The sequence below is a fragment of the Phoca vitulina genome, unplaced genomic scaffold (assembly GCF_004348235.1).
Source record: "Phoca vitulina isolate PV1807 unplaced genomic scaffold, GSC_HSeal_1.0 scaffold37, whole genome shotgun sequence".
Classification (NCBI taxonomy): domain Eukaryota; kingdom Metazoa; phylum Chordata; class Mammalia; order Carnivora; family Phocidae; genus Phoca; species Phoca vitulina.
In genome coordinates, this window is record NW_022589740.1 from 4,941,381 (window position 1) to 4,964,158 (window position 22,778).

The window sequence follows — 22,778 nt, forward strand, 5'->3', positions numbered from 1 at the left end:
TTTTCTGTTTTAACTAAATTCTAGACATTCTGTCATCTTACCCCTACATCATTCCATATGCATTAAAAAGGACCTTTTCTTACATAACTAAATGCCATTATCCCCGCTAAGAAAATTATCAACAATTTCTTGATACCATCTAACAGCCAGCCTATATTAAAATTTCCCCGACTAATGTGACATCTTACCCCGCTCGTCACATGAAGAAGGCTCCTTCTTTAAAAAAAAAAAAAAAAAAAGCTATAAAGTAAGTATTTTTATGTCAGCAGAGGCTTTGATGGCAGAGGGTTTTTTTTTCCTACGTGTTAATTCATCAAGAGAGTTTCCTTTATGCAGAAGCACACGTTACTAGTCGTAGGTCTCAATTTTTATTTCTACCTCTAATTTGTATCCTGAGGGCTTTCATCTCACTCTCCCCAGCTTCCAACATCCATCTTCCTTTGTCCTAATAAGTGTATAAGATGTGTTATTGATCTGCTGGGTTTATGAAGGCTTTTGGAATGTGAAAACTGCTCTAGTGTATTTCTACAGCTGTCCTGCTGCTCTCCCCTGCTGGGCGGGGGCGCTTAGGACCCCTGCAGGGTTTGGGGGAGGACGGAGCACCAGGGAAAAGGTGGTGCAGAGCTGTGGGGGGCTGGGAGCATGGCTGGGGAGGAGGGGAGCGGGGAACCTGCCAGAGGCTGAGCCCGAGGAGCACAAAGTAGAACCCATTCCACTCTTTTTTCTTTCTTCCTTTTTTTTTTTTATTTGAGAGAGAAAGGGAGCGAGTGAGAGAGAGAGAAAGAGAGAGCATGAGTGGGGAGACAGGCAGAGGGAGAGGGAGAAGCAGGCTCCCCACTGAACAGGGAGTCTGATGCGGGACTTGATCCCAGGACCCTGGGACCATGACCTGAGCCGAAAGCAGATGCTTAACCGACTGAGCCTCCCAGGCGCCTCGCCTTTTTTTCCTTAAAAAAGAAAGAGAGAAAGAGAGGGGGGGGGAAAAAGAGAGAGGGAGGAAGAGAGAAAGAAAATACAAAACCAAACAAAAATAACAAACATGTGTTCGCCTTGAAAATGTAAAGAAAGCGCAATGAGTCATGTTTTCTTACTACCTCGATCTAACCATCATTAACTGGTTTGCTTCCCAACATTTAAAAATGCACATAAATTTTAATAAATTTCGGATTGTATACAACATCCTCTTGTGCAATTTGTTTTTATCTTCCTATTTTATGCCATGTGAGGAACATATCCACATGCCATTAAATGTTTCCAAAACAAGGTTTTTAACAATTGCAGAGAATCATAACTTAGGGGTATAATTTACGTTTAGATTGCTTATAATTCACCAACATTATAAAAAAAAATGCTACCACGAACATTCTTGTACCTAAATCTTTGAACAGATCTCTAATTATTTACGAGAAATTCTGAGAAGTAGAATTACGAAGTGGAGAGAGATCGGGACATGTTCCAAGCTGCACCCCCCAAAAGTTTGTTCCAATTAATACAATAATCAAAAATGTATGAATAAGCCCGTTTTCCCACACCCTTGCCAACACTAGTAATATTATGTTTCCCCTTTTAATCTGACAATTTAAATCACGAACATGGCATCACTGTTCCCAGACTGCTTTATTCACGTCCCTTTGGGTAGCGGTTCTGGTCTCTCTCTTACTCCTGTTTCACTCCTGGGGGTTTTCCTTTAGGAAAAATGTAGAATGTAGAAATGTCCAGATCTGTGCTCCCGCTCTAGAAAGCAGCTGGGCTATGTGAGCAGAGTGCTGAGGGTTGCAAATTATTCTCCTAGATTATCTGCAAGGCTGAGCTAGCACACAAAACAGCCAGACTGCAAAAATACCACCAGTCATTGACTGCCAAGAGTGGTACATATTTCAACATCTGATATTATACGAGCATATTCATACATGTATTTTTACCTTTTGTTCTAAAACCCAGTTTAATGCATCAGTTTTGGATTCGCTGCCTGATTTGGATCAACTTTCCATACATTCCTCCATAAACCCAAGTTTTATTTATTTATTTTATCTATCTATCTATCTATCTATCTATCTATCTATCTATCTATCTATCTATCTTTAAGAGAGAGAGAGTGTCTGAGCGAGCAGGGGAGGGGCAGGGAGAGAATCCCAAGCAGGCTCCATGTCCAGCACAGAGCCCGATGTGGGGCTCAATCCCACGACACTGAGATCATAACCTGAGCCAAAAGCAAGAGTTGGACGCTCAACCGTCTGAGCCACCCAGGTGCCCCCCTCCATAGACCCCAGTTTTAAATGGTATTGATCATCAAGTGATTTATGTACCTTGTACAGTTGCATGCAAAATACAGTATTGTATGTACAACCATGAACATTTTTCTTGGGAGAGAGTCCAAAGCTTTCATCATGTTCTCAAAGGAGCCTAAGAAAAGGTTTAGAATCTTGATTTGGAGAAAATGCTCAGGGGTTATAAAGGCAACACCAATGGGGCCAGCAGGTAATGTAAATGAGTGCAGTGGACGAGGTATCAGATGATAGGGAGAGGTAGGGGCTGTGTTATCCTCAAATGTATTTGCTTCAACTAAACAGAAGAGTCGTCTCTCAGCTCCAGATCACTGTTGGTCTGTGGGCGGACATTGGTCCAGTGTTTCCTGATCTTAATTCTTTTCAGAGGAACCCAGAAACCTGGGCGGTTACACGAAATCTTCCAAGTTTTAAATGCTTCTGATAATTTAAAGTTGAACAGATAAACAACTCATATGTGGTATAAACCACTGGCCTACTGATTTGGCCTCCAGGTTGCAGGGCCTAAAAGAAGCCAGGCATTTCCAAAACATAATTAAATACATACATAAAAATAATTAAATGCTCTTTTCAGGCTTGTAATAAGCCAAGAACACCAAGACCATTTAAGGACAAGGCTCTCGGGGGATTCTAGCCTGACTGAGTTTGGCACTTGGAAAGTTCAATAGCCAAATCTATAGTTCTTCCAGCAATGCGGCTGCTAAGTGCAGCAGATCCTGATACCCACCCTCCCTCCCCTGAACCAACACCCAGTACTCTACATAGACCAGCCCCAGGTCTTTGTAGTGGCAACAGGGAAAAACATTCTAGAAGAGGACACGTCAAGAACCCTACTTGCATGATTACAGAAAACCTTGATTTTTTCAAGCTGACAACACTAGCGACTGTCAGTCCACATTTTACTTAATGCCAGAATTAAGGTAAGTACAAGAAACTATGGAATGCACTGAGCAGCTTACCACACCCAGACAAATGACATTTTTGTAAGCCAAATTAATCTCTACCCCCAGAGGCGAGCTTGCTCTTTAAAGGGATCCTGTAATAGAGTGACCAAGAAGGGAAAAAGCATTTCCAAATCCAACTGTGTCACAAGTTCGGATTTTAAAATACTAGGCTTTTAAAATGTGGTGCAAACCCATCCTTAAACGTTCCCCACAGCGTGTGGCTGTGAGTTTTCAGGGCAGGTATGCGGAGGCGTGGAAGTGGAGTGAAGAAGGCAGAGAGCCTCGGAGGACAGCCTCATTGGGGGGGAGGGGGCAGCATGGCGGCAGTTGGGAAACAGATGAGTGAGCTACTCAAAACAACATCAAAACTGACACCAACATTTCCCCCGGGGACACTGGCTGACATTTCAGTGATCAAATATGTGGACTTTTTTTTTTTTTTTTACGTCCTGTGCCCTGGATAGAGTTTTATTTATAATATGTTTGAAAATGGCATCTTCCTCCCAAGGTATCACATGGCTGGCCAGATGAAGATTCAAGCAGTGGTGGACAGGGCCTTAGGCAGAGCCATGCCACTTTGTGAATAATGAAATATTTCCACTCAAGCAAATATACACTTTCCAAGTAAGGAGTGTGTGTGTGTATGTGTGTGATGCATCAAATGCATTTCAATTTTTTCCATAATTAGAAAAGAACAACTTAAAAGACAGCTCCTTAAATAATCACAGAGAACCATCAGTTTTCTCAAGGTACCTGTAATCATGCTGGATATAATTAATGGCAAAATGATGAGTTTCAGCATCCTCATTAGGATTTCCCCAGGAAAAGCAAAGTAGAATTTCTCCAGACTAGAGAGCTTGCTGTATTCTCGAACCAAGACTCCTATGGTGATCCCTAAGAAAGATTGGAAAGAAGAAAAGAAAACCAGCATTGAGTTCTTCTGTGTACATTTCTATGGAAAAATATCCCCCCACTCCACCCCCCACATTTTATTGGCAAGAAAAACAGTTTAGATGGTCTTCCACGATTCTGTAAATTTTAGACTTAAAAAACAAATCACATTTTAATGAACACAAAGTACACATTATTCAGTGAGTTTATAAAAAAATATTCTTCACATGAAAATTTTTGTTTTCATTTTTCTCCTCCAATTATATTTATTATGACAAAATATCAAAAAAAAAAAAAAAACTGTGAGAAGGAAAAGAAATTCATCATCTTTGTCAACCCAAAATAACTACTTTTGTTTTTACACACTCCCTTTAGTCTTTATCTACCTTAGGTATTTTACATTTTATTTTTATTTTATTTTATTTTAAGTAATCTCTACCCAACATTGGGCTCGAACTCACCACCGTGAGATCAAGACTCACATGCTCTTCCGGCTCAGCCAGCCAGGTATTTTACGTTTTATAGTTTACATATCAGTGTTCATTTTTCTCATTTTCTCATAAATACTCTTTTCATAGTTTTTATGACACTCTCTGTTTATGCAACTTTTGTGATTTTAATAGCAACATAAGGTTCTCTTGGTTTGATATATTTACATGTTGTTGAACAACTGTGCTGTCTAATGCTCTCTATTCTGTGTTGGCTATTTCTAGATGATGATGTGTCCAAATTGGTCTGATCAAGAGGCTTTTTATGAAGCTACTGAACCTGAGTACCTTGGACACTGAAGCTTATATTTCTGTGAGCGTAGGGAAATGTTCAAAATCAAGAAATGTTACACAGTGGACCCCTGAACAATGCTGGGGTTCAGGGCACCAATCCCCACACAGTTGAAAATCCATGTATAACTTCTGTCTCCACAAAAACCATAATTACTAACAGCCTGTTGTTAACTGAGAGCCTTACCCAGAACATAAACAGTCAATTAACGTGTATTTTGTATGTTATATGTACTGTCAACTGGATTCTTACAATAAACTCAGCTAGAGAAAAGAAAATGTTATTAAGAAAGTCATAAGGAAAAGACATTTACAGTGCTGGACTGCATTTATTGAAAAAAAAATCTGTGTGTACAGGGACTTGCATAGGTTAAACCCATGTTGTTCAAGCTCTGAAAGCTTGCCTTCACAAGACGTCTACATGAATTCTTTCTTATGCTGGTTTTGGTAACTACAAATCACAAACTTTAAGTATTTCTTACTTATCCTCTTCCGAATGGTCCCAACGTCTAACTGCCTTACTTCTGACCCCCACACTGCCCCTTTGCAACACCCCCTTTTATATTTTTAGAGATTTTATTTATTAGAGAGAGAGAGAGAGAGCATGAGCAGGAGGAAGGGGAGAGAGAGAATCTAAAGCAGACTCTGTGCTAAGTTTGGAGCCCACTGTGGGGCTTGATCTCATGATCCTGAGATCACTACCTGAGCTGAAACCAAGAGTCAGACGCTTAATGGATTGGGCCACCCAGGCCCCCCCCCTTTATATATATATTTTAAAAGATTTTATTTTTATTTATTTGACAGAGAGAGAGACAGTGAGAGAGGGAATACAAGCGGGGGAGTAGGAGAGGGAGAAGCAGACTCCCTGCTGATCAGGGAGCCCGATGCGGGGCTCAATCCCAGGACCCTGGGATCATGACCTGAGCTGAAGGCAGACGCTTAACAATAGAGCCAACCAGGTACCCCCTTTTATATAATTCTTTTTTGTTTTTTAAATTTATTTATTTCGTGTAAGCAATCTTTCCCCCCTACCTGGGGCTCAAACTCACAACCCCAAGATCAAGAGTCACATGCTCTTCCGAATGAGCCAGCCAGGCACCCCATCACACCCCCCACATTTTTGTTTTTTTTTTTTAAAGATTTAATTTATTTATTTATTTGAGAGAGAGAGAGAGAGAAACGGCATGAGAGGGGAGAGGGTCAGAGGGAGAAGCAGGCTCCCCGCCGAGCCGGGAGCCCGATGCGGGACTCGATTGCAGGACTCCAGGACCATGACCTGAGCTGAAGGCAGTCGCTTAACCAACTGAGCCACCCAGGCACCCCCCACCCCACGTTTTTTAAACCAAGACATAAGATGGGCCGGGATGACTTGCACATCTTTTTCCTTCATCAACCTCTGAGGATGATATGCTAATGGGAGATAAAATGGCTAAACAGCAGAAAGACTCAAGGAGGACCTCACTGAATCTGCTCCTTTACAAACTCAAATAATTAGTCTGTGAAAATTTACAGTTGCTGGGGCACAGTTAAGAACTCTAGGGCAACAAAGAGAGATGTGAATTATAATCAATACTAGACTTTTCATTTAAATCCAGGTATACTTCTCATGTCCGTTAGTAGGGCCAAATAAAAGAACCCCACAAGATACCTCTGTGTAGTGACCTTATCCTTGGTTTAATTTTATTTTCCTACCTATTCCACCATTGTCCTGATCTCTTTATTTTGGGCATGCGTTTCTATATGTATTTCTGATCAGCCATTTTTAATTATTTTTGGAACAAACATATACAAAAACATTTCTCAAATTGTAGCCAAGACAAAAAAAAAAAAAAAAAAAAAGCTCAGTATCAATCCTGCTTGATTCATATTTCAAAACCTAGGGTTAAAGATTCCTGAACGGTTCAGAACGGCAAGGATTCAAAATATTTTCAGTGAATTTAAAAAGCACATTGTGCTCACTTCCTACTTAATAAATGCCTGTGTTCAGCTGTCCTATATGGAACATACCTACTTTATGCTGTAAGGATACTCCGTAGTGTTCAGTGTTTAAAAAAACCAAACAGACAGACATTCTCTCTCATACTCTTTAGGTTGCCTCAAGTAAGTTTTTGGCTTGTATGTCAAAGCAAGCTCTGTGTGTAAGAAGAAAAGAGATGTGTCTGTCTCAAAAACCCACCACAAAAGCACTCTGTTGAGTAGCAAAAGAACCCCAGGTGCTCCAATTTTAGGGTTTATATTACTAGCAATTAACTGTGTCTCTAATCATCTCCACCCCAAATAAATGCAGGGAAATTAGAAAGAAGCGTCCTTGCTATTTTTCAGCCTTTATCCAAATAATGGGTTTTTATGGGAGACAGAAAAGAGTCACCACAAAGAGCCATTTCAAAGCTATCAGAGGGACAAGCACCACGAATAGGTTACTCTATTTAGTAACGAAAACTTTCCATCAAGCGTGTTCTTGAAGTTGAGTATCACAAGTTCTAATTTCTCCCTCCCTTCCTTTTTTTTCTGAAAATATAAATACCAACCAAGACCTGGAAAAACAGCTGAAAGATTTACCCTGGGCCAGGAATGTCATCCCAGAACCCTCAAGTGTTAAGAAGTAGCTGGTAAAGAGCTTCAGCCAGGAGTTACACCTTGTAAATGCATGTGTTTTATCTTGGTCTCAAAGCAGTTTGGAGAAATTGGATGCCTGATAAGAAAAATCAATGGAAGATTTTCCAGGTCCCAAGATGAAGTCAGGATTTCACTGGGCACACTGACTCTCTACCCTCTTCCAGGGCCAGAATGTTGGACTAGATTTAAGAACATAGAGCGGTGTCAAGAGTCAAAGGCTGCTGGGAATACGAACCTGCCTGAAGGTACACAGGTCAGACCCACCTGGCAAGACCACTCCTAGAACTAGGGAAGGTAAAGATGCCTCCAAACAGATGCCTCTGAATGGTATAGCTCTCCGGAGGCCTTGGGCAGGGCCAACAAGGAAGCCCAAAGGTAGAATTGTTATGCAGACCTCTGTCCCCAGAAACTACCAGGAACTCACTCTCGGGCGGCTTCCTCTCACTCAGGCAAGAAGATCCCAAGCAGGTATGAAGGCAGCTTGGGAAGAGCTCCATGTTAGCACCACTGGCTCAAGTTCTGGCTCTGCCATTTACAAGGTTTGTAACTTGGGCCATAATTTTAACCTCTTCCATCACTGAGTGATGGGATTGAAGGTATGGGGCAAAAGGCTTAGATGAGATGCCCTCAAGGTCCGTTCTAAGGCCCAAGATGCTGTGATAATCTCTGAGCGTTGGTATCCTCAGCTTTAAAATGGACTCACAGGGGGCATGTGGGTGGCTCAGTCAGTTAAGCATCTGCCTTCCCCTCAGGTCATGATCCCGGGGTCCTGAGATCGAGCCCCATGTCAGGCTCCCTGCTCAGTGGGGGGCCTGCTTCTCCCTCTCCCTCTGCCATTCCCCTTGCTTGTGCTCACTCTCTCCCTGTCAAATAAATAAACAAAATCTTAAAAATAAAATAAACTAAAATAAAATGGGCTCATTGGCTCCTAGAGAGCTGGCTGGGCCTTCCCCACTGTTCATGCTAAGTGTATCAGTAAAATAGGGAAGGAAAGAAAAAAAATAAAAGAAAAAAAGAAAACAAAACAAAACAATAAAATAAAATAGGGAAGGAAGAAACTCAGGAGGAAAACAATTAAGACCTCAAGGAAAACAATGAAGACCTCAGCTGGAGATTTCTTCTTCAAGTTCATGTTGTCTCAAACAATTGCCAGTCCAGTAGCCCTATCTTGGAAGAAATGAGGTGATTTTTTTTCACTCTAAGCTCATAAAAAATTATTGTTCAAGAAATAATTCTGGAGGGGCGCCCGGCTGGCTCAGTCAGTGGAGTCACAATGGGTGTAGAAATTACTTAAAAATAAAAAATAATTTTAGAAATCAAAATAAAAGAAAAAGTCACGTAAAATAATTTATACTGACCTATCCTCCCCCTCTCCCCCACTTTTCAGGTTCTATCCAGCCTTTGTTCTTATGTACATGTGTTTTTTTTTATAGTTATAAAAATTAATCCGGGGATAGTAGCTGAATTGCATTTGAGAAAGCAGATTTATGAAAACAGCATTGTTCCTTTTAGGGTATTTTCAGAAAAGAGATTAAAATCTTCTGTGGTTTTTTTTTAATCAAAGCCCCAGAATGGTTCTCTGGTACACAGACTGATTTTGGCTTGATTGAATAAGAACTACTGGCAAAGGAAGAAATATTTTTTAATTATCCCTGGACTAGTTACCTAATCATGCCATCTTGCTGGGCACCATATTAGGAGAATTAGCAATATGACTTCTTGCCCTTTGGGAGCTCATCGAAGATGAACATTGATAACCAGAAAATAAAAAGTGTAGAATGAATAGTTATTAACAAATGACTGCATGCATACGCTGCATAGACTCTAACCTGTCCTTCCACTGAAATAGATCTGTTCCCCTCTCTTGTTTTCTTCCACAAGTGAGAGCTCTTTGCATGCATTTTGGCTCCAAACAGATGCCTCTGTAAAGCTTTATTTTTAAACCCTTAAAAAATGTATTTATGGCACAAGCAATATTATCAGAGTTCTACTGGAAATAACAAGTTCAAAAATCCAATCCCAACCTCACCAACTGAAATATATGCAAAGAGAAATTGTTTTCATTTTTTTCACATACAATTGTGGTTAATCATAACATGATTTAAATGAAAAATTGAAAAAAAAGTAACATAATGGTTAACAATTACCGGGTACATACTTTAGATCAGAGTCTATGCTAAGCCCTTCAAATGGATTCTCTCTTATACATTATCTCTTGTAATTTTTTTTAATTTAAATTCAATTAGCCAACGTACAGGACATTAGGTTTTGATATAATGTTCAATGATTCATTAGTTGCATATAACACCCAGTGCTTATCACATCACGTGCCCTCCTTAATGCCCATCACCCAGTTACCCCATCTCCCCACCCACCTCCCTTTCCACAACCCTCAGTTTGTTTCCCGGAGTCCAGAGTTATCTCTTGTCATTTTTAATGGCTGTATAATTATAGGGTTTGGGGGCAGTTTTTCACTGAGATAAAATTTACATAAAATTTATCATTTTTAAAATGTACAACTCAGGGGTTTTTAGTATATTCACAATGTTGTGCAACCATCACCACTATCTAATTCCAGAATATTCTCATCACCGATAAAGAAACCCACACCCATTAGCAGCCACTCCCCAACCCTCCCTTGCCCCAGCCCCCGGCAACTACTAATCTGCTTTCTTTTGATCTGTTGAATCTGGACATTTCATATAAACAGAGTCATACAACACGAGCCTGTCATGATTAGTTGGTCTTACGTGTCAGCTTGCCTAGGCTACGGTACCAGTTATTCAATAAAACGCGGATCCAGGTGTGGGTGAAGGTATTCTGTAAATGTGACTAACATCTACAGTTAGTTCACTTTCAAGACCACCCTTGATAATCTCGGTGGGCTCATCCCATCAGTTGAAGGTCTGAGGAGCAAAAACCAAGGTTGCATGCAGAAGAAGGAATTCTGCCTCAAGACGGCAGCTCCAACTCCCTGCCTGAGTTGTCCACCTGCCCTATGGATTTTGGACTTAAACAGAACCCACAATTGTGTGAGCCAATTCCTTAAAATAAATCTCATGTAGATTTACACAGGAGATTCTCTTTCTCAGGAGAATCCTGACTGATAACTGTGGCATGTGTGTCTGGATTCTTTCACTTAGTATGTTTCCAAAGTTCATCTGTGAATATTGTAAGGGTTTTGTTTTGTTTTTGGTATTTCTCATTTAACGTTATATTATAAGCATTTCCTCATGTCACACATCTTCATCTTTTTTAAGTGCTGGATAATACTACTTTGGATGGACAAGTTTCTTGACCACCACCCCACTGTTAAACATTTCAATTCTTGACAATTTTGTTGAACGTCACGGACTTTTCCTAATGATCAAAGGGGACAAGCTTTAAATATGATACAAAGGCTTGAGTTTATTGTGCATTTTCAGGCTCAAGGGAAGAAAGTACCTTAAATGCATTCTTTGTAGTATCTAAATTCAAGAAAAAGCAAAAACAAGTGCACATTTATTAAAATCCAACTATATGCCAAGTCTTGTATTGAATGCTGGAGGATCTGAGGGGGAGGAGTTGAAAAAAGAATACAATTTTGTTATTACTGCAATAATAAACATTTTCCTTCATGGATGGATCTGTCCCCTGTCAACAGGAAATATGGTCCGCACTGCTTTGTCTATATTGTTGACTGTTGACACTGAACAATCACTCTCTTCTACAATTAAGAATTCAGTCTGGCTCAGGAAGAAAGTTGTTTTGATGAGGATCTAATATGTATATGTCTCAAGCCATGAAAAATGTATCATGTCGTTTGTATGTGTTTGAAAACTTGATTTCCACAATATCAGTCTGGGTACAGTATTTTGTTGCCTGCCTTTTCCTTTTGAGATTTTTTTCACTATGTGTTTGAGACTTATTCATATTAATACAGGAAGATCCACTCTAAGTATGTTCAGTATTCCATACCACACTCCTTATTTTGTTTTGTTTTCTGTATTACTAAATTCTGCTCTTATCGAATGATCGATTGTTCTTCTTTCTCTAATTTTGGAGTTGACGGCTTAGCACATTAGCTTGTTTGTTTCAATATAGGCATGTAAGGGTATACATTTCCTTCTAAATTATGTGTTTGTGTTCCCTAAGTTATTACATAGTATTTTCATTGTTGTTTAGTTCTAAATGTCTTCCAATTGCTATTGTGATTTCTTCAAACTGTAAACTCTCTAAAAATATGCTTATAAGTATCTAGATACATGAGGATTTGGGGGCTTTTAATATTCCTTCTCTTTATCTCTGTGATGCATTCTCACGGATTTTCTAGTCCCCACTTCAGTTTATCCATCTTTCCTTCAGTTGCACCTATTGGGTATTTCATTCATTCACTGAGTTTTTTATTCCAGTATCTCTAAGATTCATCTCTGGAAGTTACTGTATCCTTTTCAGAGTATCCTTCTTCTATTTCCTAGTTTCTGTTCATCTGTTTCTCTTTAGTCATTTTTCTTAAAGATTACTTATTTATTTTAGAGACAGAGTGCCCACGTGTGTGGGGGGGGCGGTCAGGGGAGAGGGAGAGAATCTCAAGCAGACTCCACACTGAGCACAGACATGGGGCTCGATCTCACGACCCTGAGATCATGACCTGAGCTGAAACCAAGAGTCCGGCGCTTAACCGACTGCACCACCCAGGCGCCTCTCTCTTTAATCATTTTAAACATACTTTGTATTCTTTCAGATTGCTGTATCATCTCCAGTTTTTGGAATATACATTCTCTTGCTTATAGTGTATATATTAACTTGTGTCATTTCCTTGTGTGCTTTGTAATTTTTGGCTGTAGATTTCTCTTTTGGGGACGGGGGTGGCTTTCTCAGAGTAGGAAACCCATTTCTCTTTGGGATTTAGGAGTTTCAAGGTCACCAGGACTGTCTTCCTATTAGTTTTTCAGTGTAGGAAGTCAGCATTCTACCCACCCCCCCAAGTTTTTATTTAAATTCAAGTTAGTTAACATATAGTGTAGTAGCGGTTTCAGGAGTAGAATTTAGTGATTCATCACTTACATACAACACCCAGTGCTCATCACAACGGGTGCCCTCTTAATGCCCATCCCCAACCTAGCCCATCCCCCCACCCCCTCCCCTCCAGCAACCCTCAGCTTGTTCTGTAGAGTGGAGGTCAGCATTCTGTGGTGGTGTAAATTTAGATCACATACCCAGTTAAGTCCTCTTTTTAATTTTTCATAGGTGGCCCTCTTCCCTGTTACTTGTAGCGATGGGCAGATGGCAAGCTTTCTTGAGGTGTTCCTGAGTCATTGGGTTAGAATTTTTCTGGTATTCTTTTCAAGGACAGGGCCAAATTTTGAGAGTCCAGGCTTTATGCAGAGGTCTGATTCTAGCTCCTTCACTCACATAGTCCAAACTCACATCTCTTCCCCGAATGGATATTAAAACCTCTGTAAGGCCTATAATTGGGTCTAGACCTTAGCATCACCTTTTTTTTTTTACACTTCCAGTTTTGAATTCCTTTTTTATTTCTGGCACATGAGGACCTATCTTCCTATCTTCCTTCCTTCCTTCTTTCCTTCCCTCCCTCTCTTCTTTTTTAGATATATATATTTTTAAGTAATCTCTACACCCAATATGGGGCTTGAACTCAAAACCCCAATATCAAGAATTGCATGTGTGGGATGCCTGGGTGGCTCAGTTGTTAAGCGTCTGCCTTCGGCTCAGGTCATGATCCCAGGGTCCTGGGATCGAGCCCTGCACTGGGGTCCCCGCTCGGCGGGAGGCCTGCTTCTCCCTCTCCCAAATAAATAAAATCTTAAAAAAAAAAAAAAAAAAAAAAGAGTCGCATGTGTAACCAACTGAGCCAGCCAGATGCCCCAGGATTTTCCTTTATTTCTTTTGAGTCTGGGTTTGGCTATTTGGAGATGGATGTTATATTTCTGTGTCTGAGATGGTAGGGACCAATCCACATGAGCTCAACCATCATACCACTAGATGTTACAACATCTCCAATTATTTATTTCTTTTCTTTCCACTATGTCCTCTTTAAGATGGATAAGGGAGCCCATGAAGATTAAAGTTGAGAGTTCCACAGTACATAGGAAAGATCTTGCTATATTAAAACATCCATTGCTGTTCCAAGTAGTCCCATGTACCCTCGTGGGATCAATTAAGCCAACAATCATTTACAGGCTACCTAATTCCTGCAACACATTGCCCAATAGGGAAACAGAGATGAGAGTAATGCATAATCAAGGGACCTTTAATCTACATGATGAAATGAGGCATATTAAATCACGTGGGACATCTTGAGGGAATGATGAGGTGAGGATGGGGCATCTGGGTGTGGATTTGATAGTGAGGTCCTGTATAAGTCTTCCTGCCACCTTGAGAAAGTCATGGTCCCCATCTCCTTCAGTGGTAGAAGTCATGAAGCCTGAGGGTTTATGGCATTTTTATCCATGGTGGGATGGAAACTGTGTTTTTGCTTCAAAGTTAGATTTTTATCTCTGACTACAGAGCCTGTCTCCTAAAGAGTTGGCACCAACTCTTTAGGAGACAGGCTCTGTAGTCAGATGATCTGTGTTTAAACACTGGCCTAACCGTTTTATTAGCTGTGTACTCTCGGGCAAAACGTTTATCTTGCTGTCTATGCCTCCATTTTCTCACTGTAACCACAGGCATAATAAAATACGCCGAGTCCTGCAGCCAGGACTCGGACGGCACCAACATCACATCAGGCTAAGCCCATGGAAGCCAAGAGAAGAAAGAGGAAGACTGTTCAGACACAGACGGAATGACCATGTGAGGCATGCAGCAACAGGGAGACTGACGTGAACACAGGCTTCCCAAACTTTGATGTGCATATCAATCACCTGGGGATTTTGCGGGGTTTTTTGTTTTTTTTGGTTGTTGTTGTTGTTATTGTTATTTTTTTTTTTTAAAGTAGGCTCCACACCCAGCGTGGAGCCCAATGTGGGGCTTGAACTCACAACCCTAAGATCAAGACCTGAGCTGAGATCAAGAGCTGGACTCCTTAACTGATGGAGCCACCCAGATGCCCCACCTGGGGATTTTGTTAAAAGGTAGATTCAGTCAGTGGAATCATGTTTTGAGTAGTGAAGGGATAAATGAGCCTGGCAAGGGCACCCCAAGACCTTGCCAGTCATGGTGGATCCACCTCGACTCAGCAGAAAGAGCTGCGGCCAGCCCCAAGCCCCAGCACAGTGAGGAATGGGGACAGTCAACGTGCGAGCAAGTGGAGGTGCTCCCTTCGCAGAGACCCCCGAACACACAACTGTCCTCACTGACTCATAGTCTGTCACTTAGAGCCACCTTCTTCAGCTGCACTTCTCCCCTCCCCATTCTGCCTCAGTTCTGGGGAGCAATGGCTTCTATAAGGCGTGCAGTGATCAAGTCATAGTGGAGCCCGGATGAGAAAGAACGGGCCTTCCCCCAGCCACCAGGAAGCTTCCAGCCAAGCCGCCTCGAACATGCAAACTCATCCTCACCAGAAGAAATGCGCTGGAATGATGGGTGACTGAGGGCGGGGGCAGCTCATCTGCGCTAGAATTTTTCTCTAAGAGCAAAAGATAAAAATCTAACTTTGAAGCAAAAACACAGTTTCCATCCCACCATGGATAAAAATGCCATAAACCCTCAAGCTTCATGACTTCTACCACTGAAGGAGATGGGGACCATGACTTTCTCAAGGTGGCAGGAAGACTCATACGTGACCTCACTATCAAAACCCTGGGCCCACAGAATGCTTCCTTTTAACCCCAAACCCCACTTTTGAATGTAAATTCTGGTGACTTTCCAGACACTAATAATTAAATATGAGGTAGGGCCTGGTAAAGACCATAATATAGCAGCAAAATACAAATCTTATAAAAGTTTTGCTTTGCAATCGACTCAGGAAAGGTAGATATACAAACCATATATCTGATAAGGGTCTAGTACCCAGAATATATACACAACTCTTACAACTCAACAATTAAAAAACGGGCAAAGGATCTGAATAGACCTTTCTCCAAAGAAGATACACAAATGGCTGATAATCACACGGAAGGAAGTTCAGTATCATTAGTCATCACACAAATGTAAAGTTTAAGTCACAATGAGATACCACTCACACTCATTAGGGTGGCTCTTCAAAGAACAAACAAAACAAAAAATGACAGGTCGGTGAAGAGGTGGAGAAACACTGGAACACTCCTACGTTTTGGTGGGCATGTTCAAACAGTGTAATCCCTTGGAAAACTATAGTTCTTCAAGAAGTTAAACACAGTTAGCCTATGACCCAACAATTCTGCTCTGAACCATATACTCAAGGAAATTTAAAACATGCCTTCACATGAAAGCTTGTACCCAAATGTCCATAGCAACATTATTTATAATAGCCATAAAGTGAAAATAATAAATGTCTATCCACTTATTACTGGGTAGAGAAACTGTGGTATATCCATATAATGGATCACTATTCAGCCATGGAAAGGAACGAAGCACGGACACGCGGCAGAGTGTGGATACGTCTTGAAAATTTTATGCTCATTGATAACTATGTGGTAGAAATAGCAAGTCCAGATTCCTGACTCTTCGTTCTGTTATGTACCTATAGTTATAGGATCCCATTTATATGAAATGTCCAGAATAGGCAAATCCATAGAGACAGGAAGCAGATTAGTGGTTGCCACAGGATGGGGTGAGGGAGAGGTATGGGGTTTCTTTTGGGGGTGTGTGATCAGAAATTGGGGCTCCTGGGTGGCTCAGTCAGTTAAGCGTCTGCCTTAGGCTTAGGTCATGATCCTAGCCTGCTTCTCCCTCTCCCTCTGCCCCTGCCCGTGTGCTCTCTCTCGCTCACTCTCTCTCAAATAAATAAAATCTTTAAAAATAAATAAATAAAAATTAAAAAAGGAAATGCCCTGAAATTAGTTTGTGGTGATGGTTGCACAACACAGTGAATATACTAAAAACCATGGAATCGTTTTTAAATTTTAGGTTATGTGGATTACATCTCAATTAAAAAGAAACATATACACACATTCAGAAAGCTAAATTGATTAAAAAAAAAACAGAAAAAGAGAAAGGCAAGTAATAATATTAAATGTGATTCATTTCCATTTTGATCAGTTGACAAGTTGATGGGCTTTTTCATGGGGTGGGACAGAAGACAAAAATATAGGGAAACTTCTTTTTTCCTTTTAATTACCATACTAATAGCACAAAGACTGCCAAAAATGTGGCATTTTGTTCAAACTTCCACTTAGTAGGATATGCATGAACTTATCAAATCTGAAGGCCTCACCATCTGGAAATAACAATTTGAAAACTCCAATGAAGCCAGACATGTTTATTAACAGCTCAAAAAAAGATGATCAATTTAAAGAAAAGTTGTGATTACAGATTGCAGTTCATAGCCCACAAAGGAGATGTTTGGGAGCTTAATTTTCAATTACAGGGTAGAAAAATCAATCAAAACAACCAACAGAAAACCAGGATTATTCTGAGAACAGGATGACCTGAAAATCCCTTTGGGAAAAGAAAAATCAAACTAACGGCCTAAAAAAAAAAAAAATCAGCTGTCATTAATTAATGACTTGCAACCCGGCTGCATCCAACCACTTTGCTAAGCTCTGCGGACCACACACTCAGGGGCCTGATCCTCATGCGTTTTTGAGTCTAGGTGAAGATGCGGGTCACATCAGAAATGTGCCTATGTCACCAGGTCTGGAGTTGAGTCGGCTCTAAGAGTTGCTAGCTGTGGGACCCGAGGAAGCCACCTACATAAACCCCTTATGACAATGCAGTATCCTTATTGAAGAGGAAGAATGGACAGTCGGATTTCCCAGCACTGTGGTGAGGGTGGGGAGGGCTAAGGAATGCGGAGAACTCAGCCCCACCCCTGCAGAAGGCTCGGGAAGTGTGAGCAAGGATGAACAACAGGTGGTAACAGCAACAGCAAAAAGTATCCAGAACAGAGCTTTCAGAATTAACTTCTACCCTGTAGAAATAAAGGAAAAACCAAGCAGGAGCACGTAACAGAACGAAGAGTCAGGAATCTGGACTTGCCATTTCTACCTCATATGTAGCTGTCCTGCCTTTTTTGGGGGGTTGCTTCACCTAAAAACTTCAAAGAAGGTACCTGAGAAATGTTGTGAGAACCAAGTGAGAAAATGTATGCAGGAAGTACGTTGATCTAAAACCAAGGACATGTATTCTTACTTTACAATGCATTTATCTTATCTGACTTGGTCCTATTTCCTCGAAGACCATCCACGTACAGAGATATTGAGGGGGGAGGCCTAGCGACCCAATCCCAGGGCAGAGCTGAACAGAAGCTTCTATTTAGAGCTGGCAGACGCTCAAGTTTTACTGATTTTAGCTTCGCTCTTAAGTGTCTTCCAACTAGTAAACACTTCCACAAACACCAGTCTTAGAAACCTGGTGGGACGGGGTTGAAGACCCTAAGGCAGACGGACACAGGGGACACACCGTAAGTTAGATATGAAGTCGCCCAAGCTCTGCTCACTATTTATGTCCTTGCCTTGGGACAGAGGGTCAACAATAGCCTCTCGGTGCCTTAGTTCTAGCATCAGTCTAGAAGGAATGATACCTGACTCAGGGTCTTAGGGGAGGGATTCAATGCGATGAAGTGTAAAATGAAGAAAATTCTCTTCCTCTTCTTTCTTCTCCCTTCAGGGAAGGTGGGCCTTCCCTGTCACATCGACCTTTCCCCTTGGGGAGGGTAGGGACGACTGTGGAAAGGTGACTGCGGAAGCAGTGATATGACCTGTCCCTCCTCCCTGATGGACAGACAAAACGGGGCTAAGAGCTCCTCCAACATGTCCAAGAAGCTGCAGTGGCCGCATGGACAAGTGGTCGGCACTGGAGCTGGGTTGGGGCCACAGATTCCAGACAACTGAAAGATGTCTGCAGACGGAGGGCACAGACGTTGAGAATACCCATAAAACAGAAGAACCTTTCTACCCCTTGGGGAAATAACAGCAACTTGGTCACCTGTCCTAAACTGAAAACGAGGAACCATTCTTAAACAGGGCGTTTAAATAGATGCTAATGATTTTTCAGTTTACACCAAGGATTGCAACCGTCCAAGGCCAGGGGGTCAGAGCGGTAGTGAGAAGCACGCCCCGGGGTCTGTGGTGGCCCCCACAACTCCAGCCAAGCGCTGTCACATGGAAATGAGGGTCTATGGTGGCCTCATCTCCGGCATTTTTAAAAAAGAGAAACTAAGAATCTGAGTCTTGGTGTGAAACCACTTCATTTTTAAATGTGAAGCTTAAAGACAATTGTTAAACTCCTTGAGGTCACACCAAATACCTCCACAAGCCAATGTCTTCTTGAGATGCCATAGGTTAGATATTAAGTTGTGCATTCAGACTGATGAGGACTCTCCTCCTAGTGTTCCCACGGAAGATGGTCTGGGAGCAGGACAGATCCGATGGAGGAGAGCCACCATGCTCACAGGACAGCAAATACCACGGCGACTGGGAAATGATCACCAGGACCTCGTGCAGCCCTGAGTGAGTCCTGCAAGTGCTGAGTGATGTCTGTGGGCACCATGGGCAGTGCAGCGGGGTGAGGCCAACAAGGGGGTGCCGCCCCTGCCCCTGAGAACGCACCTCCCAGCAGGCAGGTGCGACGTGCACAGCGATCATAGACAAGAGACCTTGCTACTCTGCAGGGGAGCCGCCCCAAAGCTGTCGGAGTGCAAGGCTACCTTGAGATAAGGATGAGGCTGGATTAAGAAAGGCAGAAGTTCAGATGCATCTTTGAGAACAGGAATTCAACAGGCAGGGGTTGCCTCTGAGGAGGAAGGACAGTGGGAGAAACACCCCAAAACCAAGGGGTCAGGGAAAAAGAAACAAACATTCAAGTGCCTCTGTCCTAAGCACTTTTATAATCCATTGTTTTATTAATCTCTGAATCTATTAAGCTTTTAACTTACAGATAAAGTAAGACGAGAAAGATCAGGAAACTTGGTCAAGGTCACCTGGCTAGCCTGGAGACCCAGGTCTGTCTGACCCCCCAGTGCCGCTCCTTCACGCAGTTCAGCCCCCAGTCTGGCTGGTGCTCGAGCAGTGGTTTAGAGAACTACAGAAACAAAAATTGGGACATATCCTGAAATGCCCAGACTGCCCAGGAGGAGAGCGTATATAGCTCTGCCCCTTAAGTCCCTCCCCTACCAACAAGGTCTTTGCCAGGATTACAGGAGCTAAACAAACTTCAACTATATAGTGATACACAAAGATGAGCTTTTAGTAATGAGAGATAATGAGCAGGCACTGAGTATGTCTGCATACGGGCGGGCCCAGACTGGAGATAAACCTGAGGTGTGCAGGACGGGGAGGATGGAAAAGGAGCTCCATCAAGGTGGGGGAGACAGCAAAGACAGGAGGAGAGTGAGAATCCCACATCCATGGTTTGGGCAGGGGAAGATTTGGCAAGATGGCCATTTTGGAAATTTCATTTATTTATTTTTTAAAAGATTTTATTTATTTGAGAGAAGAGAGCGAGAGAGCATGAGTTGGGGAAGGGGTGGAGGGAGAGAGAGAAGCTGACTCCCCGCTGAGCAGGGAGCCCGACGCAGGGCTCCGTCCCACGACCCTGGGATCATGACCTGAGCCGAAGGCAGACGCTTAACTGACTGAGCCCCCCAGGCGCCCCCACATTGGAAATTTCAAAACATAGCTCAAGGGTGTTTGCCAAGCCTTCCCAACCTCCTCCGCGATCCATGTGACGTGTGTCCCCGGGCCAAATGAGCAGCCGGCCCTGGCTTGCCCTGAAGATACAGAGTTAAGAAGTTCCCTTTCTGTCCATGCCCGATAGCGCTCAGAACAATGAGATCAGATAGCCCTGGTGGGAACGAGGGCAGCATCAGGCCACGGGAGGCTTTGCTCTTCACAGGAATCACACACCAGAAAGCAGAAATTCCTCACCATTAAACACAGACCTCCTTTTGCAAACGCTGGACTTGTCTGCACCAACCTGACTCTTGAGGTCTGTGTGTGTACGTAAGTGTATTTATCATATGGTAACACTGACTTTTTTAGTGTTTAGTCCTATGATTTTCAACATATGCGAAAATTCTTTATTTTTTTAAGATTTTATTTATTTATTTGACAGAGAGAGAGACAGCGAGAGAGGGAACACAAGCAGGGGGAGTGGGAGAGGGAGAAGCAGGCTTCCTGCTGAGCAGGGAGCCCGATGCGGGGCTCCATCCCAGGACCCCGGGATCATGACCTGAGCCGAAGGCATACGCTCAACGACTGAGCCACCCAGACGCCCCTGTGCGAAAATTCTTACAACCATAATCAAGATTAGGCTGTGGATCATAGAACAGTTCCATCACCCCAAAGAACTCCCTCAAGTGATACCTTTATAGACAGCCCCCCCCCCCCAATGTCTGGCCACCACTAATTTGTTCTACACACTATGGTTTTGTCTTTTTGAGAGGGTCGTATAAATAGAATCATACTTGAGGTAGCCTTCTGAGACTGGCTTCTTTCACTGAGCATAAGGCCTTTGAGATTCATCCCAGTTTTGTGCATATCAGTAGTATGTTCCTTTTTCTTGCCCAATAGATCACACTAGTGTGTTTATCCATTCCCTCCCCAAAGAATATGTGGATTGTTTCCCGTTTGGGGTGACTATGATTAGAGCTGCTATAAACATTTATGTACCAGTCTTTGCGTGAATGTAAGTTTTTCTTCTAGGTTTCTACCCAGAAGAGGGATTGCTGGGTCATATGGTAAGAGTATGTTTAACTTTAATTAAGAGACCACCAAATGGTTTTTCTGAGTCCCACCAACAATGTATGAGTACCAGCAGCTTCGTACACTCAGCAGCACTGGATGTTGTATTTTGCATTTTAGCCGTTCTAATATGTATGGAGTGGCATCTCATCATGGTTTTAATTTGCATTTCCCCAAAGGCTAATAGTGCTGAACAGCTCTTGGTGTGTTTATTTGCCATCCATGTACCCTCTCTGGTAAGTTCTGCTCAAAGCTTTTGCCCATTTATTTTTATTTTTTATTTTTTTTATTATGTTATGTTAGTCACCATACATTACATCATTAGTTTTTGATGTAGTGTTCCGTGATTCATTGTTTGCGTATAACACCCAGTGCTCTTTTGCCCATTTTTATTTTTATTTTTTTAATTTTTTATTGTTATGTTAATCCCCATACATTACATCATTAGTTTTAGATATAGTGTTCCATGATTCATTGTTTGTGCATAACACCCAGTGCTCCATGCAGAACGTGCCCTCCTCAATACCCATCACCAGGCTAACCCATCCTCCCAACCCCCTCCCCTCTAGAACCCTCAGTTTGTTTTTCAGAGTCCATCGTCTCTCATGGTTCTTCTCCCCCTCCGATTTCCCCCCCTTCATTCTTCCCCTCCTGCTACATTCTTCTTCTTCTTTTTTTCTTTCTTAACATATATTGCATTATTTGTTTCAGAGGTACAGATCTGAGATTCAACAGTCTTACACAATTCACAGCGCTTACCAGATCTTTTGCCCATTTTTAAAGTTGAGTTGCTTTCTTACTATTTTGAGTTTTGAAAATTCTTTATATATCCTGGATGCAAGTTCAGATCTGTTGGATAGGTGATGTGCAACCATTTCCTCCTAGTCTGTAGACTGTTCAATACTTATTTTCCAGCTTTGTCGAGGTGTAACTGACAATTAAAAATTGCATATAACTTAAGATGTACGACTTGATGATTTGATACATATTCATTTTCTTAAAGGTTATCTTCCATAAAACAAAAGCTTTTATTTTTTATAAAGTCCAACTTATCAATTTTTTTTTTCTTTTATGACCTGTGCTTTGGATATCTGAAAAGTCTTATCTAACTCTAGGTCACCGAGATTTTTCTTTTTTTTCTAAAAGTTTTATATTTGTCCCCTTTTCTTTTAAATCTATGATAGACTCTTAGTTAATCTTTGTATAAAATGTGATGTTTAGGGGCACCTGGGTGGCTCAGTTGGTGGAGCGGCTCAGGTCCTGATCTCAGGGTCCTGGGACGGAGCCCCACATGGGGCTCCCTGCTCAGCGGGGACTCTGCTTCTTCGTCTCCCTCTGCCCCCCCCACCACCACTCACGCACTCTCTCTAATAAATAAATAAATAAAACCTTCAAAAAATGTGATGTTTAGATGGATGTTCATTTTTAATTTTGGCATATGGCTGCCCAGTGGCTCCACTTGTTGAAAAGACTATCATTTCTTCTTCAAATAGCGTT

At 41.9% G+C, this 22,778-nt stretch overlaps 1 protein-coding gene across 1 annotated transcript in view; it reads right to left on the bottom strand.

The window, feature by feature from the left end:
- Positions 1-22,778, bottom strand: part of SLC1A1 (solute carrier family 1 member 1) — a 74,438-nt gene that overhangs the window by 34,696 nt on the left and 16,964 nt on the right. Inside the window, exon 2 of the mRNA XM_032427468.1 lies at positions 3,983-4,123. Coding sequence (XP_032283359.1) covers positions 3,983-4,123 — 141 coding nt within the window. The remainder of the gene's footprint in view (positions 1-3,982; positions 4,124-22,778) is intronic.